The sequence below is a fragment of the Pelmatolapia mariae genome, linkage group LG5 (assembly GCF_036321145.2).
Source record: "Pelmatolapia mariae isolate MD_Pm_ZW linkage group LG5, Pm_UMD_F_2, whole genome shotgun sequence".
NCBI classification, from domain to species: domain Eukaryota; kingdom Metazoa; phylum Chordata; class Actinopteri; order Cichliformes; family Cichlidae; genus Pelmatolapia; species Pelmatolapia mariae.
The window spans coordinates 10,552,027-10,574,136 of NC_086231.1; the positions used below are offsets into that span (position 1 = coordinate 10,552,027).

A 22,110-nucleotide genomic window follows, 5' to 3' on the forward strand; every position below is an offset into this window, starting at 1 on the left:
TCACTGCAAAAGAAAAAAATAAAAATAATAACAATAATAATATTTTGGCAACAAAAAAGTTTAAAAGACTGTATTCAAGGTACAGTGCAATAAACTAACAGTATTACTAAAAAAAAAACCAAAAACCTCTCGATAGAACTGAGAATTTGTATTTAAGTTTGAAGGCAACCACAAACTTCAAGATTCATTTGAATTGGCTGCCAAATCAAAGAGCAGAGCCAAACTCAGTTAAGATAACAGTATTTGGATGATGACATGCTTCTAGGTGTCAAAATAGATAAATTTGTCACACAGAATGTGGTCCACTTGAGGAAAAAAGTAATTTTGTTAGATGGCATTACAATATATTACAGTTTTTCCTGTATTTCACTGTCATTATGGAAGGATAATGAAATTATAGCTATACTCCCTCAGATGCTGTGTAAAATTAAAAGCACAGATAAACAGACTGATGTATATGTGTATACATATACATACACATACCTACACATGCAAACATTATTTAAAAACATAACATATATATATATAACATATATAACAGTTTTGGAGGATGTAAAAAATAAGATTAGCCCCAATGTGCACTATTCTCATGTCTAAACAGTTATTTTTAGACTATATACAGTGGGTAAAGTAAGTATTGAACATGCCACACATATTTCTAAAGGTGCTATTGGGATGAAATTCTTGCCAGATATCAGTAACAATCCATCCAATCCACACATGCAAAAAAAAAAATCAAAACATAGATGTCTATAAATTAAGTCATGTATAATAATGAGAAATGACACAGGGAAAAGTACTGAACATGCTTACTGAAATGTATTTAATACCTACTACCTGTATGGAGAAACTAGTCGCAAGCATTGCTCAGGTCTGTTTTTGGCCCATTCTTTCAATATCTATCTATCTATCTATCTATCTATCTATATATACATACATATACATATAAACACGTGGCCTTGGAATAATGCACTTTACTTGAGTCTACAGATTACATGTGAATGAGTAGGTTGTATAAATATATGTACATATTCCAGATGAACATGTGGGATTGAGCAGGAGGACATTAGAAATAGGACAACTGTTGTTACAGTCTGTGTGGGATGGCAATATTAAATTTCCCTTTTGCACTTTGGCAACACGTGGGGGCTGGCATGAGGTGTGTGTGTGCTGTCAGCTGCCTGGCAGACAGAGCCCATCGCCCTACTATTGAAGAGTTTATGCATTGCTGTCATTCCTGCTGTGGGTAGCTGATAGCACCACTAAAAGGTAAGACAGAGCCACTCTGTGCTTCCCACAGACCAGCCTACTACATTTACAGTAGGTTTAGTTTGATAGTGGATATAATGTTAGTGATGACATCCTATTTTTATGTTATATATTTATGATCTGTGGATTGTGCATAGTCACCGAATTTACAGGCTGGTATTACTTGTCTGACAAGGTAAGTGATAAATGTTGTCCTTGTTTAATTATTCATGATCAAAGTGTTTCATTATCACACTTGGCCTGGTCTCTGGGGTGTAATTCAGTATCACAGCACTATCGAAAGCTTTTTAAAGTAATGTGATTTTGTAGTCTTAAAAAAAGGCAGTTCCAAGAACAAACTAAAGGATTGTTGTTATTCATGTACTCTGTTCCCAGATGGCAGGAGGAATCTTCAACAACTTGGGCAGTCTGTGTAAAGTGGATTGTGCTAATGTTCACCCCTTGGTGTGTCACCTGTGCCATGAGCAGTACCAGTCCCCATGTTTATTGGACTGCTACCACATCTTTTGTGCCCGCTGCTTGAGAGGTCGGACTATTGACAATCGCCTCAGCTGCCCCCTCTGTGGGTAAGAGAGGGCACTTTGAAGTTCGTCATGGTCAAATTAGACTATGAAAGTATAAGTCAAACATGCTGTTTTAGTATGTGCTTAGGAGACCTGAGCCTCCACATCACACCAAAGTGAATGACTTGTGGTTTTGGTGGCTTAAAGACACTCTCATTTTGAATTACAACCTTGCACAATTTACAGCAACATTACTTATAATTTGTATTAGAAAGTTGAGTAAAACTGTCAAAATATGATAAAAGCTGGATTCTTATAATAAAATATAACTTTACTTCTTGAAAACACCTCAAGGATTTTGGGCAGCGCTGCTCAACAGGATTGGTGCCACGTAAATTAAAAAATAGATTGTTTGGGTTTGTGCAGGAGACTGAAGAAGAACATCAAGTCTCACTGTTTTGTTTTTTAGGGTGCTGCTATGACCCACTGCTGGCCCGGTGTGGGTAGGGCAGAACTGAGTGGCTGGAGCAGCTGCAGGGTCAACCCAGTCTCTTATTTAGCCCTTGGCCCCAATACGCAAAGGGGCTGCAAGTTCCATGAAGCCATGTCACAAAGCAAACAAAGTATACCGGTATTTGGCAGCAGTGCTAACAGCTTAGGACAATCAAAAGTCACATGATAGCAGTCCATTTAATATCTTATTAAGGAATGACCCGTGGTTCACAGTCACCTTCAGATCTGCAGTATTAACTTTCCCTCATCAAAGCATGGGTCCATAGAAAAGGTCCTCTGATGCACAGTGATTATATCAGTCTTATTCTACTGTGTCAGAACGCATAAGACTTTGTCTTATCTGAATCAGATATAGTGGTGATGAATTTGAGAGTATTTTAATTATTCTGAGATGCTTTTTACTTTCTTGTAGTTTCAAACCCGGAACTGCTTTAAAAAACCAAAACATTGTATATCAAATTCCTCTGGGTTTATATTTGAATTTATATTGATTCTTTACACATACCCATATTACACTGCAAATGAGGTATGCGCATTTATTAAAATACAATTCCTTTGAAAAATTAATGACTGTGGAACCCCACATCTAACTGCCTCAGAGCTAGTTTAACCGTCATGAGGTGCATCAGATTATATAGTCAACAGTAAAAGTCAAAGTAATACCAACACTGTGTTTTTACATATTGGATCTGTTTTTTACAGTAATAACACAGTGGGCACAAAGCCACTTTGCTCTGCTGTCTGAGCTTAGGATACAAGGGCCCACTGTCTGGTAGCTATTTCCATCAGCTAACAGCTGCTCACTGAAGAACCACATAATCTAGGAACTCACAACTCTATTAGTAGAACACAATGGATCCCTGTTGCTATGAAAATTAGATAAAACGTTCATAGTGGAGGACCAATTGCACTACGGCAATTGAAAAAATGAGGCAAGAAGAACAATATTTAAGTCAAACGGGCCTGTGCAGATGTGGTAATGTAACAAAAACTGGTTACATGTGGTCGTACAGCACTTGGGTTTCAATCTGCATGTACAGTGTTTTTAGAACCCTCTAACCCATTTTCCTACATGTGATTCAACCCAGTCCTGTATTTATTTCTTTAAAAACGGGACTGGGTTGAATTACGTGTAGGAAACTGGTTTAGAGGGTTCTAAAAACACTTTATTTAAACAATTAAAAAAAAATCACTGAAACAAGTTTTGGGGTCTACAACTAGGCTTAAAAAGGTGTATGAAAATAAGACACTTTCTTAACAAGGTAGTAATTCTATTCAGTATTAATTAGATGTAAGGTAATTTAATTGGTTTATAGACAACTAATCGCTCTTCAGTTCAAATTGATTTTTTTAATCAAACATAAACACTCCAATTCAACCTTTGAAATTAGAAATTTGCTGCAGTTTATTCCATGTCAGTTAATACTGGGCGAATAGGATATTTTACACTGTAAAAAAATAAATATTGATAATCTCTAAACAAATAAGTTTAACATGCTGTGTTCAAGGTACAATAAATTGAGAACACTACCAAAAAATGAGTGAAGTTAGAATTTGTATTTCAGACTCAAGGCAATGACAAAAAGTAAAATTCATCTTTCAGAGTCAAATCTGCCAAATCAAAGAGCAGAGCCAAACTGCCAATTAAATACCAGTATTTGGACGATGGCACGCTTACAGGTGTCAAAATAAATACATTTTTCACACAGAATGTGGTCCACTAAAAGGAAAACATCACTTTAATCTGAGTAAATGCACTGCCATCTTCAGGGATTTCACAAGAATGCACTAAGTCATCAAGGATGTACGATTAACAACAGCATTTTAATGTGTTATTATACAACTTATTATATGCCTTTTATTTTTAAAGTACATTTAGAAAACTTGGAATTCTTCTCATTGATCAACATACCAATGAAAGGGAGTATTCACCCAGTGTTTAACTTAAAATGTGTCAAAGTGGCCGAAAATATGGAGTAACTTAATTATACTGGGATTTCTTTTTGGACATTAATTAGCACAGATAAACTCATTCAGTCCCTCCAGGTACTGCTGGCACATTATTTTTCTCTTCATAATTCTCAGTCTTCATGTCATTCAGTCCCAGCTCTTCATTCTGTTGAAACGAGCGGGTGTACTTCTCAACAGTCATCTCGGGATCTGGCTCCGGAGCGTAGACATTCTGTAAATAGCTGTTCCCTGCAGGGTCATCAAGGATGACATGGACATCGAGTTCTCCTACAATGATCTTGTCTATTTTCTCTCCAAACTCACGCAGCTTCTGTATCCGATCTGCAGTGCTGCTGTCCCCACAGATGAAGGGGTTTTTGGAGACAGTCAGGTCTTTGATGTCTTTCAGCAGGCCCTCAAGAGTTGTGAACTTCCCACCCAGGGCTGCCATCCCCAGCTCGAATTCCAGCTCTGGAATGATGACGGCGCACGTCTCTGACTTCAGCAAATCTCGGGTCATGTCTGAAGGATCGGTGATGTGCAGGGTGATCTTGGTGCCAAGCGCCTCTGTCGCTCCACCTGATTTCACCTCATTGGTCCGATGGCCACAGCTGTCACAGTTAGTGGCCATGATGATTACCTCCTTGAAGTGGGGGATCGGGACCAGTTTCATGTTGGTGGAGGCTGGTGCGTTGCACTCGGGACAGTTAGTGTTGAATGTCAGAACTTCATTTCTCATGGTCTCCAGGTCGTTGCCCGCTGGTTCTTCATCCAGGTCGTCATCTGCCTTTATTCCCAGCTGTATATCCTGCTGGACTGTCCGCTTGAAGAAGGTTACTGTGAGAGCCTCATCTTTTTGCGGTGCTACAGGATTTTCCACAAAACTGTTCCCAGATGGATCCTCAATCACCAGGGTGAACTCATTTTCAACCTCTTTTAGCTTCCTGAGCTTCTGGATGAATTCTTCTATCTTCTCAGCCACCTCAGGATGTGTGGCTCGCCTCACAGCCTGGTCTTGCTCCAATCCTGCGACTGCTCTGTCTAAAAGACCCTCAATGGTAGACAGAGAGCCCTTCTGAGTGAAGGCAGGGATTTCAAAATCCAGCTCGGGGATCCTTGTGGTCGCGCTGTCTGCTTTTACAACCTCCCGGTTTAGGTCCTCTTTTGTTTTGACTTTCAGCGTGTAACACACGCCTTGCTCTTGAATCCGACCCGCAGACTGGATTTCAGTGTTTGTCCAGCCACAGTCGGCGCAGCTGAAGGAGCTCAGAATTATTTCTTTAAAGAAAGGGATTTTGGTCAGAAGCAAACGTGTTGTACCGTTCTTGTAGCAGTTCATACACAGGCTCTCAATCTCAGTGGGCTGCCAGTCGTCGTCGTCTGCGCTAATATCCTTGAAAACGCTGCCACCTCGAACATGTTCCTCTGAAATAACAGACATGTTTAACGCTGACTATAACGTCGCTTTGTAGACAAGGTTACACACGCTATCGTTTTCCCTACAGAGATAGCTCTTGCTAGAAATTTCCAGATAACACACCACCAAACCTCCGCTACAGCGCACGTTTATTTGACAGAGTCTTCCGCTTTCTCTTCTTCGACGGCGACGGCGGCAGTGTTTAGGTCTCCAGTGCTGCCCCCTCAGGCTTGCTGCAATACTGCACCAAAATATTTGAAAGGTTTTTATTCTTCTTCATGGAGACAAGCTCGTTTTGCAATTTTCTTTCTCTCTTTTTAAAAAAATATTTCTGTCTTATATTATATGTGATTTTGTTATATTTTTGCAGATCACTGGAAATATCTATCTATCTATCTATCTATCTATCTATCTATCTATCTATCTATCTATCTATCTCTTTCTAAGTTTGTTTTTTGTTTTTAAATTGCATCTTTGGTTGTTTTTGCTACTAATTCAATTTCTGAAAAAAATGTGTTGCTTAGTAAAGTAAATGTTCAATTTTTGGGGGGAAAAAAGAGAGAAAGTGTTAGTGCTTTGAAAGAAGCACTACCCCCCCAGTGTTTTAGAAAACACTGGGACAGGGGTGTGTTTACTCTGTGCTGCATCACATTAAAAGCTACTTTCAGATGCTCCATTATTCACAAGGGGTCACCACAGTTGGTAGCTCCACATGTTTGATTTAGCAGATTTTGTGCAAAATGGAATGGATCTGTTGCATGTTATACAGATTTTAAATTACTATGTGTTGAATCGCAGCCTCCTGTAAAAACACTGTCACCATTTACAAACTGATGAATCTGTCTGGTATAGTTTAGAAAAGCAAAGTATTCTCTGATATAGACTGACAGTCAGGCCCTTTTTTATTGGATTTTTTTTTAGAATGCCCTATATGTTATGAGTGGATGACAACTCTGGACTGCAGAGAGTATAGTTTAAAAAGAGCTGCATATTACTGTGTTGTTATTGTTTTAGTGATTCCTGGCAGGAGTGAACTTGAAAATTCACAAAATACTGTTTGTAGATAACTTTCAAGATTCCTCTTAACATATTTTTTAAGCTGCTTGTCTTTGCCACAGATACCCATCTATAGTAAAAGGGAATAATAGCCTCCCACCAGAGGACCGTCTTCTGAAGTTTCTTGTTGACAACAATGCAGATGCTGAGGAGGCGGTGCAGTGTGCCAATTGTGACCAGGAAAGCAACAAAAAGGTACTGATCTAAGAGACCAACATTAATTCATGTTAAATGAGCCCATGGATAACCAGAAAATTACCTGCATTCTCTTAAAGGCTTTCAATTCTTTAGTCTTTATTATGACAGGAAAGCCAGGAGAAAGGCATGTAGTAAATGGCCTCAAAGCTCACTTGAACCCAGGAGTAAATAGCCTTAAAACATACGGTTCACATGCTTAACCCAGCCAGCTTTACCAGGATCCAAAACAGTCCCTTTTAATGGCATGCTTATTTCATAGCCACATATTAGGAGACAGGCGACCTATTATTTGGGCTTTATAAGTGCATAGGAGAAACCAAAGGCTAACAGGGATGCAGCTTTTAAAGGGGCTGAATTCTTAATTTCTGCAGGAGTGTTTGTAGAACTTCATAATTTTGCACTTCAGCTTTTCAGTTTTAATTTTTTGATGTTTCATATGCAATTTTAATGCTGCTCACATTCTTCCTATAATATATGTTCTTTAAATTAAAGTCTAAATGACCACTGAGTACAACAGTGAAAATTTTAATATAAAACATATTCATAAATCTTTTAAAACATTCTTAAATATTCTTATTTATACAGGACACAGGGGTGATGTACTACTGTAACACTTGCAGCCAGCCATTGTGCGCCACCTGCAGGGAGCTGACACACAAGGCCAGAATGTTTTCCCACCATGAGATTGTGTCCTTGGCCAAACGCACCAAAGCCAAACACAGGAAATGCTGTGAGTGCCACCTGTAATTTACTCCAGAAGAATTACTCACCTACGAGGCTCAATTACACCTGTGTAGAAACATGTTCATAAGAACTGTAGTTATTCCAGCGCTATGGCTGAATTTTCCTGGCTACATGTTAATCATACTCTCACACGCAGTGGTGGGTAATTTTTAAAAGCAGCATAAAAAGGAGTGGTGTTAACACCCCAGTCAGTATGAGTGTGGTCTTTAAATTTAATCAGCAACCTGTGTCTGTATTATGAACCTTACTTGTTATATACGGCCCACTAGAATAACAGAATAGCAGTACTTTAACTCTGGCACTCCTGTGAGCTGAAGTTAAAAGGCGTCTGTGTCTCCGCAGCTCTCCACGAGGAACCTTACATCCTATTCTCTACAGAGAATAAGTCTATGCTTTGCATCAAATGCTTCAGGGACATGCAAGTGTGAGTGAACCCGCTGCATAAAATTTATGATTGTCAGAACTTCTCTTCTCTTCTCTTCTCTTCTCTTCTCTTCTCTTCTCTTCTCTTCTCTTCTCTTCTCTTCTCCATGCTAATTCAGGTGTGTTTTTGTTTTTTCCCAGGGAGAGTCGGAGTCACTGCATTGATATTGAAACTGCTTACGTGCAGGGGTGTGAGATGTTGGACCAGGCTGTGCTGGTGAGAGAGTCCTGTTTGTTCATCTACATATTCATGACACTCAAGGCAAAAAAAAAAAAGCATTATGAATAATTCAGGTACTCTGAAGTGTTGATAATAATGTGAGATGCGATGCAGGTGTTCCCAAAATTTGTTTAGCTCGTTAAAATAACATTTTAATTTGTGCTTCTATTTAACTGCCCATTTTTTGGGCTTACCAAGAAAAGCTTGCATGCCCAAAGTCTATAGAACTGTAGAGTCATATATGTGACATTTTCAAGTAATAAAGTATTTCCGGTATGTCCATCCATTTTTTTGCCACTTATCCTGGTCCAGATTACAGGACAAGCACTTCAAGCATAGTTCCTCAGACCTCTATCTTCCCTGTAACACCCCTCCACCATCATAACTAAGACTGTAAAGAGATGTTTTCATCAAGGCATCTGAGAGACATCATCTCTTATGTTCTGGTTCATAAGATCAGATCCATCCTAGTCAGATATTAAAACCTCCATTGGATCAGGAGGTGCAGAGGCTCCACTCTGAGTAGAGGTCTTATCAGTCTGCTGCTCTATTCTTCCTTCACATATTAACAAAACCCGAAGATACTTAAACTCCCAACTCCTCTTGCCTCAGGTCTGATCCCCAGCCTGGCTGAGAAACCATGTCCTCAGGCTTGAAGGTGCTTGGGGACATATTTCAGAAATAAGGGCGGTTGTTGTGTTTTGTGTGCTTTACCTGGAACTGGGCAATAAAAAAAACAGCTACACTAAACCAGTCCAAATCTCAAGGACTTTATTAAGTATATCTGTACAATCACGTGCTACAATCAAGTGAACGATCTTGCATTCCCTGAAATAAAAGATGATTCCCATTAATTAAGTTGTTAAAAAGCTCACGATTGTCACCAAGCGCTCTCTTCCCTCTGTAGGTGGTAAAGGAACTGCAAACTTCAACTGGAGAGGCGATCCTTCTGCTGAGAGCTATGCTAGGAGAAGTGTGTCTGAACGTGGAGGAAGAAGAGAACGCAATCTGCAGTCTGTTCAACAGTTTGCAGGTCACATATTGATCCGATTTTATTCAGCTGCTGTTGTTTATCCTCCCCAACCAACTGTAGGAAAAGAAAACTGCTTACACAAATATTTATTTGAATGTGTTGACAGTGTTTCAGTCTAGCTCTGATGGTGACGCATCAGAATGTTTAAACACTGTAACCACAACAGGCGCTGTGATGACAGGTGTGGTGAGGTGTAAAGATGTTAAAATGATCCCTTAGCTTTAGAAAAAGGGTTATTGCCCTGTCCTCTTCTTTGAATCTTAAAATTGTTTATTGGAAAAAGATCCAATGTCTCTAAACTTCTGTCTATAGAAATATTTTTGGGTTTAAAGTGAATGCAGAGATCATCTCTAACACCAAATGTTTTTATTATGTTCACATGATCCATTGGGTTACCAGGATTTAATGTGTCAGGTCTGCTTAGATTAAATTAGTTGCAAAGAAGTGGACTAATCTGGACTGACTGAATGGCTGTCAGATCGTTTGCTTAGATTTACCCATCTGCCTCAATCATCTTCTTCACAGAAATAACACATGGCACATTCTGGCACCATTAGCACTGCTTGGCCACTGGATGTCTCTGTTAACCTAATTGTGAGAGAAGAGTGAATTTTATTTGCAAAATGCACAATCAAACAGAACAGAAAGCACACTGTGGATTTTACATCCGTGTTTTCACTATGTTGAAAATTAATGTTAGAGACCTCAAGGCTATTTTACGGTGGATAAAAGAGTCTGTTTTCTCTTTTCTGATCTGACAGGAAAAACTAGAAGAGAGGAAGAAGATCCTGTTAAAAGCAGCTCAAAGGTAAAAACCAAATTTATAAAGACTTAGTGTTCTTACATTGTTCCACACAGTTTGTGTCATAATATTTACGAAGCCGAATGCCATTATTCCGCTGTCACTGTATGACTTGATACCTTTTTCCATTGTATCATGCTGCATTGTGCTCAGGGTGATAAATAGCAGTGCCCTGTTTGCTCTGGAATAATCTCTGTCCGCACCGAACACCTTTTCTTGGATGATTTTCATTTCAACAAAGCATGGAGCTGAATTTAAACCACTTCAGTAGGATTATAGTCAATGTTTGCAGCTTGTGTCTGCATCCATTCAATGAAAATAAGGCCAACTGAAAAGTGTTGGAAAACAAATATATGATATGTAAATCACAGACTTACTGAAGTCTATAATATCAACAAAAGCAACTGCTCTGGGAAAGCCTAGAAGCTGTCTGTAGATTTTCTACATTTTGCATCAAAACAGAACATATTTACGACGACTGATGGGTCAAGTGAAAATATATAATACACTGTCTTGAGAATATTATCTTTTCTTTCCCACTTTGCTATTTACTTTTTAGCTGCTTGCTTGTGCAGAACTTTTGTTTCTCAAACTATTTAACATTGACTCTATGCCACGAAAATAATTACAAATAGATTTATATTAGAATCAGTAAACTTTGATTAAATGCCACTGTTGCAGCTAATTAGTATGTTGGTTCAATTAACTGCACATCAGGTAAAATTTATGAAAGACTAATGGCTTATCACCAACTGATGATAAACTCTCAAACTTAAATTTGTGTTTATCCAGGTTTTTATTTTGTCTGGAAAACGTTGTAGGCACTTTTCCTCACTGCTCCAAGCACTCCATGTGTACGTGTTCATGATTGAATGGGAACAATTTTATGTATTTGAGTGGGTGAGTGTATGAAGTTGCACTCTGTGGGGATCTTTAATGAGATTTTTTGTGGCCGGTGTCCTCCATCTCTTTCTGTCTCCCTCTTGCCTGGAAGCCAGCCAGCGGCTGCCTTCCCGGAAGGTCGTTAAAGGCTATTTATGTCAGGCTTTGTGTATCTGAGCCGGCATCTGTGCTTGTGTGTTTGTTACAAGAGAAGACAGATAGATTAGCTCCTGGAAATATGGAGTATGTTGTTTGTGGTTGCACCTCCTGAGCTGATTCCTCTGTGTATTGTGGCAAGCGTGAATGTGAAGGTGTAGTCTTACATATTTGTGCATTTGTGTGTTTGCAGCCAACATGAGGAGAAGGAGAAAGCACTGAAGGAGCAACTGTCACACCTTACTGCACTCCTACCTACCCTCCAGGTTAAGTGCTGTAAAGTAGACAAATGTTTCTGTTTCTCCACAACTATCAGACCTTGAAAGAAAATACTCGGATCCTTAATAAATTAAGAGTACACACAGAACAACATAAAAATACTCAAATACCAGAACTAGTAAAAGAATGAGTAAAAATGTGAAATATGAGCAAAAGGTACTTGACTTACCTAATTGTACTGCAATAATGCAGTGAATAAAGTATAAAAATCTGTCTGCATATAATTCTAATAATAAATCAACGTATTATGTTCTGTTTTTATTTAACTATGACATATTCAATTAGCCAGTGTTGAGCTGTGGTTACAAATGAACCAAAAGCTAAAACAGTCATTTCACATTACAAGGACATCAAATTCAGAGTTTATCAAAGTTGCAGGTTTCTGAGAGAATACACAAGATGCCCCTTCAGTGTCACTCCCATCATGCACTGGGTCGTGGCAATTGTGTGACAAGTATCACTCCCACCTGGTCACATATTAACACTTGTCACATTTTAAAGGCACTGGATACAATCTAACAAATTAAATACAAGAAACCTTGCAAAACAAACCACCTTCCTTTATAAATACAGTTTAATACTATCAAGGCTGTATCTGCACAAAAAATACTAACATTAATGTAATGTAAACTTTTATAGTGTAATACATTATGTTTTAAATCATTAATTCAGAAAGGTTGTGATGATTATTATTTATTATTTCATCTTCATAATACATTTAGTGGTTAAAATGTTAAATACAGCAGCACTCCAATTTGTGGTGCAAAAACTCAGGTAAAAGCTGTAAAAGCTGACGTCCTGTCACATATTGTGAAAACCAACCAAATAGAATCTGTTTATGGAAAATTACATTACAAAACTAAAAGGAAAACAATAATAAAGAAATAAAAACAGTACGGTGGTAACAAAACAGCTGATAGCATACGATAAAGATTATAAAGTAAACAATACATCACTATTTTTTACAACAAGGAACTACTCGTGTTTAACTGTATTTAAACTGGGAAAATTCTTCGACTGTTAAGGCTCTGTTTTTTTCTTTTTAAACACTCTGGGTTAGAATTTCATCCCATTACACATTATTTTTTTTAACTTAACAAAACAGTTTATTTTTCAAAAACAAATCAAGGAGCCAATGATAGCAACAGTAAAAAACAAAACAACTAATAGGTTATTTCAGTAGATTTGTATTATATAGATCTGTATACAGTTTCAAATTTCTTCTACTGCATCTGTTTTTTTTACTCTAATCTTTAACTTTTCATCCTTAAAGGTCCACCTTGTCACCTGTTCAGCCTTCCTCAGCTCGGCTAACAAGTTTGAGTTTTTGGATATGGGCTATGTAAGTATAGCAAAAACTGGGTGAACAGAAACTGTGATCCATGTCCTTAATTTTGACAGTATTTTAGTATTTTTCGCAATAAAGGAAAACAGCCCTTCAGTATAAGACGTACGAAAGTAACAGTGAATGATTGAGTATGGAAGAAGAAGCATGGATTAATAACAGAAGATTGCCCTGTCTGCTGCGTACACAAAGGGCTCTGCTCTTTCTGGAGAAGTTTTCTTGGCAAGAGAAAAGTTGCAGTATTAGCTGCACTGAATAGGCTTTTAAATAGATGAGGTCCACAGTGTCTTGGGGAGGTGAAACAGGTCACTGAATCACACCTGGATGTTCTTGCATACACAGCAACTCATGGAGAGGCTGAAGAGGATTGTGAAGCTCCCTCATCGACTGAAACCAGTGCAGAGCAGCAAAGTGAGTAGGAACAGCATTCATTCAGACATAGAAAAGGTTACACTGAGAAAGCGATCCACTGGAGCCTTTAGTTGTTTAATCTGTTATTCTTTTTTAGTCAGAACTACTTTTTCTTTTATATAAAGTTTTTGACCTTTTAACGTGCACTGTATTTGTTTATTAATAAGTGACACAACACAGTTTGTCTGCAGATCTCTGATAGCTTAATTCAACAGATTAAATAAGGAAGAGAAATAGCTGGCAAAATGACAGAAGCACAGAGGACACACGATAAATGAATCAGAACAAAACATGGGCTAACAAATTACCCAGAATTTTACATCGGCAAGACTAAACATAGCAAAGGACTAAGTAAGTACACTCCAGCAAGCAGGGCTAAGATGTTTTTGTGTTATATGTGGAAATACATAACATAAATGCTGCAGACAGCAATAAACATCACTCGTACAGGAAGATCTATTAAAACTTATCATTAAAAGCCACTTGGTTAAACAGATAGACTATAATCTAGGAAAGCAAAAAGAAATATGTAACACTTCTTGGGTGAGGCATTTAATCATCTCAAGGCAACTGGAGAACTTCAGTATGCAGATTCATGAACTCAAAAGACATTTCCTGGTTTGGTGAAGATTCACATAATTTTTAATCTCATAAATCCAATCAGCAAAGCAGACAGCAGGAGGTGTGTCTACGAGAAAATATATCCGCAGTGTTTCTGCCATTTGTGTCTCTATATCTGTAATCTTAATATTTAAAGCAACAGATACATGCTAACAAATATATCTCATATAAAAAAAATCTATGATGGAGACATGGGTGTTATGATTGTATTATCAACAGATGCATTTTCAAATAAGTTGTATAATCTTAAAGTACTTTGTTTGATATTTCTTTGTACTTTGTGCTATTTATTTCTTTTTTTAAAAACCCGAATAAGGCTGAGTGACATTATCTCTGCTCTCTATTAGATCAACACAGAGTACAGAAGTGAGTTTGCTCGCTGTCTAGAGCCTCTGCTGCAGATAGGACCACGCTGCCCTCCTTCTGTCACTGGTTCCACAAGTGCTGCAATACGGTAAGATCATTTGGCTTAGAACCACTTTAAATGTAATCACTAACTGATCCCTTCCTGTGAGTTTTATTTTTACATTGTTCTTTCACCAACCGAATATTTCCACGGCATCTTTTGTATTCTTCCAAGAAAACAAAAGTCTGGGCAGAAAATTTCACACTTGTGAAGCATCCAAACTCAAAATCCCCAAATGTTTTGCAAGTGCACATGGACTGCAGTGAGACAAAAGGAGGCGCCGTGCTGACTGCCACTATGGCAGTTATTTCATCGGTCTGTAAGCTCTGTACGCTGATATATTTATGTAACTCACCTTGTCATGTGGAGGCTGGACAGGAGGCCCTTCGTCCTGTATTAAAAAGGTCTGGTCCTGCCGTGGCCAGATAACATTCAGGAGAAGGATGCATGAGTGGTTGCACGTGCTCACAGTTCCTGCACAGTGATTTTTTTCTCTTTTTGTCCTCAAGCTTTACATTATCAGAAGAGGGTTTTTTTTTTTACAAAATAGATTTGTTTCATTTTATAATCATATTAAGTCAACAGTAAATATGACACATGCCGCTACCCATAAAAATACAAAGAGTTCAGTCCTCTCTTGTTTTGCTTTACGTCATTATCCACATACACAAACTCCCCTGATCATTTTCTTTCCACATCAGTGTCTCGCAACTGTTCACAGGTCCTTAAGCCCACCCACTAATGCCAACATACTGACAACTCTCCTTTGCAATTTAGTTAACGCCCTGCCAATGCAAGATGCAAAGTAGGTAGGGATTGGTGGTCAGTCGGCCGCCTGGCACTATTTTTATCCCGGTTTCACAGAACTCTCTCGGATTCATCTGTAAGTTGGCACGCAGGGGCCGCCCGACCGTTTTGTTCCAGACCGTTGATGTCACTGTTTTAGCACGGGCGAAGTCTTTAACTGGCGTCACTACTGAGAGGACAGGGGCTGGATGTTCAGAGGATAACGTGTAGAGCAGACTGAGAGAAATATATGTTTCAGACAAGTTTGCTGTTGCATCAGCTCTGGACAAAGAGGCAGGAGTAAGAGGCCACCAGGTTGCAGGTAATTTCTTTTTGAGTATATAACATATACCTTAACTTGCTTTGTAAGCCCAGAATATTTATTTAACTTTTGGAGTTATCTTTAAGTCACCACTGCTGTGTAGATTTGGCTAAATTTGTTTATGAATCAGAGCCTGGCTTTAGCACTTGTGGGTACATTTCCATTGAAGCCTGTGGCACTGTAGGATGGCAGCAGTTACACAAGGTGCTTGACTGATCAGTCTTCGAACTTCACTTTGTACCTCAATTCGTAAACAGAGAGATAAATTAGCTTTTCTTTACCATATGGTAGTTCAAAATACCACCCACATGGTGTAGCCTGTTACTCAGCTGAATGTGCTGTTGTGTCTGAATGCTTCTAATGCAGGATGCAAACCAAGCAGGGATTGGTGGACAGCCAGCTGGCTGGCCCTATTTTTATCATAATTTCACAGAACAGAAGCTCAGTGAAGTGGTACATGTAAGTTCTTTCATGCAAAGAATGCTGCTGCTTTAGTACTGTCAAAGTCTTTAATCAGCTGTGTTGAGACACAGCCTGGATTTTTGGAGATGGAAACGTGAGAGTAATCCATTCACACCTCACCCACCACAAAACGCCTTTCTGGTTGTTTATGCTGTTTTAGGCATGAAGCCAAAATTATGGTCCTACCAGGACCCAGATAAAAGCAGGTTTAGTCGCACTACCACATGCTGTGCTTGCATACCTTTATACTTTCAGAGAAGTGATGACAATAAGACGCTACTCTTTTGAGTGACAGCAGTTATGTTGATTTACTCATGACTGCACTCATGATAGTGACAACTTCTAAACAGCTCCTCTGCGGGTTTACTGTCTCTGTCTGTCTTTTTTTCTGTGGTTAGTTTTAATATGAACAGCAGCAGATGGTCTGCTTTGTCCAAATTTTGCAGTATTTTATGGAAAGAAAATGTAAAAATGTATGTTTGTCACCAAAGACATTAGTAAGATATAGTGGATACTTGATTTTGGTAGCTTACATATCTGTACTTTCATACTTTCTAAATTCAATTCAGTTTTATTTATACAGCGCCAAATCACAACAACAGTCACCTCAAGGTGCTTTATATTGGAAGGTAGACCTTACAATAATAAATCTAAGTGACTGATGAGGTTACATGTTTAAAACTTTGAGTTACAATCGGCACGGCTTACAAAGTACCAAGGAAGAAGAAGCAAAGAGGAGACTTTATAAATTAGTCTAACTTATCCATTTTGAATATGCTTTAAAAATGTGTAGCATGATAAAGTTATACCACAAAATAAGAATGAAAGAGAAATAGAACCAAAAATGGACTATATTTGCATGTAGTAAATTTTGTAAAGGTTACATACTCTCTTGACTTTCTGGCACAGTTTTTGATTTAATTATTTCACCAAAACACACAAAATCTATAATAAATTATGTAAACATATTATAGGTCTTGACTTATTAACTAATTTGACTGTTAAGAATTGAATTTTGTTTTTAATATAAGATATTGTGGTAATATATTTTGTCCTGTCTCTTCAGGCTCCAGTCCCCTCTCTCTGTGTCTTGTCGCTCCCCGTCGCTCAGTGAGATGCCCCTGGGCTCGGCGTTTGGGCGAAGGCCCACCTCTCACCGCAACATCTGCACTAAGGTTCTTTTGGCCGAGGGCAGGGAAACACCCTTCACCGAGCACTGCCGCAATTATGAGAACGCCTACAGGGTGAGCTGATATGTGTGACCTGTAATATTGTGGATTCACCTTTAGGATTTGTGGTAATTACCCAATCCTTAGGCCCAAAAATATTTTAGTTTGCACAATTAATTATACTTACACCAAGGAGTAAGAGGTTTAAAGGTGCTTCTTTTCTTAAGATGATGGTTACAAGAGAACCATCATCTTACAGCTACTTAAATATAAAAAAGATGTTTTGTTGTTTTTAGTAGGCTTTTGTAATCAGTAGAAAATAGGGTATATCAGTTATAAAGATAAATGAAATATTTTACCGTTTTATATTTACTTTATAAATCACCTGAATTTGGATGCACTGAGATACGCAACAGTACACGAGGAGCCCACAAAGTAAAGCAGTGAAACACAGCAGCATAAATTCCACCAGGAGATCATTTTCAACTTGTGTAGTGAGCAGCAAGATTTTCATGCTCAGCTGCACTTCACAGGCATCTGTACACCCATCATTTTGAAGGAAAGTTCTTACAGGTTGCCCTATATATGTGCATGTCTGTGTGTTTATAGTCTCTGCAGACAGAGATGCAGAATCTGAAGGACCAGGTCCAGGAGCTGCACAGAGATTTGACCAAGCACCACTCCATCATCAACACAGATAAAATGGGGGAGATCCTGGACAGATCGCTACACATTGACAGTCAGATAGCTGCCCAGTACTCCACAGTAGAAACTATGAGAGTCATGTTTGAAGAGGTGCGCCAGGTGATACCTGACATTTAGTATGTTCTTGCCTCTGCCAGGCACTTCTGATTAAAACCTATCAACATTTGTGCTTGATTGGTACCTCTAGCTAAATATTACATATTAACAAGCTAGTTTTCACCCATTTGTCATAAATGTAGACTACAGGGAATGCAAACAGAAGAAAAAAGAAAATTGCAAATGCCAATGTATCCCTTGAGTGAACCAACTGCAGTTCCTGCAACATTTTGCTCTGTGAGAATCAGCTTACTTTGCACCTTTTCTTTGCAGATGTGGGATGAGACTTTTCAGAGGGTCACGAATGAGCAGGAGATCTATGAAGGTTTGTCCCCAATAATGACAACAAAAATTCAAATTTAAAGAATCTTTTTAATAGGTCTAATTAACTTTGTTTACTGACTGCAGCCCAGCTTCAGGACCTGATGCAGCTGAAGCAGGAGAACTCTTACCTCACCACCATCGCTAGACAGATCAGCCCCTACATCCTGTCCATTGCTAAAGTGAAAGAGAGACTTGAGCCCAGGTGTTGTATTAAGAAAGTGGATGACTACAATGTCTGGCAACACAGAGGCAGCTCTCACTGATAGTTAACAAAGTTTGAATCAATCTGCAGCAAAAAACAGCCCCCAAGTATACAGTTTTTATTTTGAAATACAACACGATACTGCCTCGTTACTCAAACACGAAAGCGCCACCAAAAATAATCAGCTTTCAGAAAGTAAGTAAATTATAAAGAGTGAAAGTAACACAATGTCCATAAAAGTCTTTCATCCACAAATTTACGCAAGAAATGTCTGGGTGCAATGATTCAGTGATTACATAAAGACAGAGAGCACGATCTCCTAAAATATAAAGTTTTGGACACACATACTAATGCAAAACCTTGACATTTATTCACAGTGAATGTAGATGTGTATCTTTATCCCCACTACATGCAAAACATTTGTGACCTATTTTTTTTAAAGAAACAAACAGGCTTAATTAGGAAAGGCTGTGGACAGAGTTATGTTGTGTTTGTGTCTGATTTTTTTGGTAATCATCTCTTAAAATGTGTCTCGCAGGTTTCAAGGGCCCAAAGAGCACCTTGATGACCGCACTGAGACGATGCTAAAAATCTATGAAGACAGCACAATGACAAAAGACTGTCAAGACAGGTATTGATATTTGCTGTGATTAACTGAAGGTTTCTCTAGCTGGACTCATGTTAAGTAGAAACTGTCAGCTAGAAAAAAAGAGCTGCCACACAGCATGAAAGATTTTGTTTGTTTTGTGAATAAGAGATTATATGTACTTTAATTTAAGGACTTCAAACCTCAGGAAAAATTCTTCAGTCTCTGAGGATTTTTTCTGCCTTTGATGCAAAGGTTTGAGTGATTGAGGGAACTTTTTGTGTGTGGGTTTGGTTTTTTTTTGTTCACACACACACACACACACACACACACACACACACACACACACACACACACACACACACACACACACACACACACACAAGAAACATTTAAATGTTTATGTCTTGTTTCATCATTCTTATCAGAATGACATATAAAAGTAAACTCAAACAATTATCTGTATTTCTGTTTATATTCACCCAAAATGTTGTAATATATGCTGTTAAATGTAGTCACTGGCATCAAAAAGATTTATGTGTTTGGTTTTACGGTGAGCATTGTCATTTATTTTCATTCACAGTGACAACCAGACTTGTGTCAAAGACAGAGACAAGAACAGCCGCCCACTGATGCTCGAGGGAGAATCCTGTCAAGACCCGCCGTACAGGCAGGCAGAGGGGCCCCACAGAGGCGTCCAGCGGCAATGAGATGCCTTCATAAACACCAACTCATTGCACCAGCGTGCTTTAATTCAGCCATAACAAGCACAGGATGGGATGTGACTCCCATGGCTGTCCACACCATGACATTTTCTCAGCAGCAGGAAGCTGTCAACAGCTCCAAGGTGAGCGCTGGGATTGACACTAACTGGATGTACACGGAGGCCAAGGACTCACACCTGTCAGAGCCTGACTTACAGGACCTCCTTATTCAATGTGGACAAATACAACAATATCATAAAGAGCTGTCATGGGATTCATTAACAAAAGTGAATAAGGTGACGTTTCTGGATTGCCTTTTGTTGCTCTGTTTGTGTTTTTGCTGTTAGAATGATGAGTACACTGAGACTGTGAATTATCGCTCTGTCTGGTTTTTTTTACAGTGTGTGGAATTGCTTTTTCTGGTATCTATTCTTTGCATAAAACATTTCCTGTGGAGGCTGATGATGGATGACTGCCTGGGTCCGATTACCCAGAAGACCGTTGAACCGGCGTGACAGCACAGATGAAACACAGCAAATGCAATGATGTGTGTCATTCTTGGTGTCAGCTGAGGTCACATGTTGATGTGTGTCATGTGCATCATCTCGTGTATCGGCGTAACGTAAAATGGGGCAGTCTATTCCAGGATTGTGTGTGGAGCTTTTTTTGCCTGCAGTTTCAACATCCACATGCAAAAAGCAGGAGAGCTGTAATGGCAGAGGTGTGTGAATGTTACTGGCCTTGCCTTAACCTCCATCTCCTGCTAGCTTTTTCCAACATCATACTCATCCCCAATATGCCAGCCAACTAAGGCTTTCTGTACTGCTGCATGAAATATATTCCTCTTGGTTTGCCTCTGGACTTCATCACAGATAAGTGTCAGTGGCATGCTTTAAGGTGTTTGCCCTGCAGGAAAGCGGTAGAAAACTTTTACACTGTTACTTGTTCTCCTGCCCTTCTTTCTCCCTTGTATCTTTTCTTAATTAATCACGCTGGCATTTTAAAGAAATCCCATGATAAAACTGACAAGACTTGGCTTATGAAAGTATTTACATTTCACTGCAAAGGCTGGGTGATCTAGAGGGGCTTCCACGCACTATATTACCAGAACAATTTGAATTTTAAATCACTTTAGGTGAGACCGTCAAGGAGTGTAAATGATGTTGTTTCAAAGGACTTTTAATCTGCCAAGAAAAACAACATAGTTGAGTAATACAGAGCTTCACACTAAGTAGTAATTCAAGGTGAAACCTCCACACCTGCTACCAGCACAGAAACTATTCTGGGCACAGATACGGATAATAATGAGGAGCCAGACTGATGGTTTGAGCAAACAGAAGGACAAGGTTATTTACATTACACCGGAGAAGCTAAAGTGGGTTTATTCAGAGCCACCACTTCAGAGGAAATATTGGGGTCACATTGGCCTTAAGGAACAGTCTTGCTCTGCAGAAGAGTCAGAGGTGCAAATTCATTAAAAATACATTTGTGACAGCAGAGTAACAAATGGCTGTGCTTCTGCTCTGGTCCTGTACTTCCTCCCTCTGGTCATTCATCATCTGCACTCATCCAAGTACAAGGCTCATGTTCACTATTCATTATTCCCTCCCTCTCTCTAAGAGTTGTGCTTCCTCACCTACTGTAGGTTGGGCGGAGGGTAAAACCAAAGGCCATTTTACATCATGAAAAAAAAAAAAAAAATCAATATTTTTGAGGGGCATTAATACCACATTTAGATGGAAAGTTTAAAGAGAGATGGTTCTCTTTTGACTGCAAAGACAGAGCACTCCTCTGTGCCATTTATTTTACTGGAAGTGCTCGTATAGACACTAACAGGATATGCTGCCTTCACAACTCCATTTTTTAAATGTTCAAATCCTAATCAACATGTAATTGAGAAAAAAGCATTAAAGATGGAAGAGAAGGAAAAGATAAAATGAAAGTTTAATGATTCAGGAGAAATTGGGTCAGGGAAGAAATTTAAATGTATGACAATAAGATGAATGCAGTTAGTGCAAATAGAGCAGATTAAGAATAAAACCACATGGTTTTATAATGAGGGTGAAAATACAGTTAAAAGTCTTAATTATGCTGCATACAGAAGTGCACTCAATATGAAAACATAACTCTAATTAGCTCTAAAAATTAGCTGGCTGGAAATGATTTGACAGGTTAATTTGTTAAAATGTGCTATTATATTTGAATGGATTACAGTTACAAAGATCATATGAGAGCAATGGAAATTTTCCACAAAGGATTAACAAGTTAACAGAACAAAAAAAAAAGAAAAAGAGGTTAGCTGCTTCTGAATCACAGTCATGTTTAGGCACTGATGCCCTTGGACTGCCCTAATAAATTACACATTAATCTGACTGTAATACTTGGTCCCAGTGAAATGTTAAAGGAATAAACATTTTAGGAAAAATATTAACAGACTTTCTAGTGGAGACCTAGATAAGAAGAGTAATATCTCCATATCTGAGGCTTGTAGCCTAACCTAGCTGAGTTGGAAAAGGGTATGGTAGC

At 38.7% G+C, this 22,110-nt stretch overlaps 2 protein-coding genes across 2 annotated transcripts; one reads left to right on the plus strand and one right to left on the minus strand.

Moving 5' to 3' along the window:
• The first annotated feature begins 1,644 nt into the window (after positions 1-1,644).
• rnf207a (ring finger protein 207a) lies at positions 1,645-20,450 on the plus strand. The gene is given in 18 exon segments (XM_063472880.1): positions 1,645-1,835; positions 6,771-6,903; positions 7,492-7,636; positions 7,993-8,074; positions 8,215-8,290; positions 9,201-9,326; positions 10,088-10,134; positions 11,360-11,432; positions 12,719-12,787; positions 13,133-13,201; positions 14,170-14,276; positions 16,865-17,042; positions 17,577-17,762; positions 18,042-18,093; positions 18,177-18,294; positions 18,833-18,925; positions 19,464-19,520; positions 19,522-20,450. Coding segments are annotated over 18 exon segments (1,884 nt in total). The 3' UTR covers positions 19,604-20,450.
• Positions 3,694-5,814, minus strand: zpr1 (ZPR1 zinc finger). The gene has a single exon (XM_063472879.1). The coding sequence runs from the start codon at positions 5,674-5,676 to the stop codon at positions 4,315-4,317; it is 1,362 nt and encodes a 453-aa protein (XP_063328949.1). The 5' UTR covers positions 5,677-5,814; the 3' UTR covers positions 3,694-4,314.
• Positions 20,451-22,110: the final 1,660 nt, after the last annotated feature.

Excerpts from the sequence above, each read along its gene's own strand:
- zpr1 (XM_063472879.1), bottom strand. The coding sequence starts at position 5,676 with ATGTCTGTTATTTCAGAGGAACATGTTCGAGGTGGCAGCGTTTTCAAG.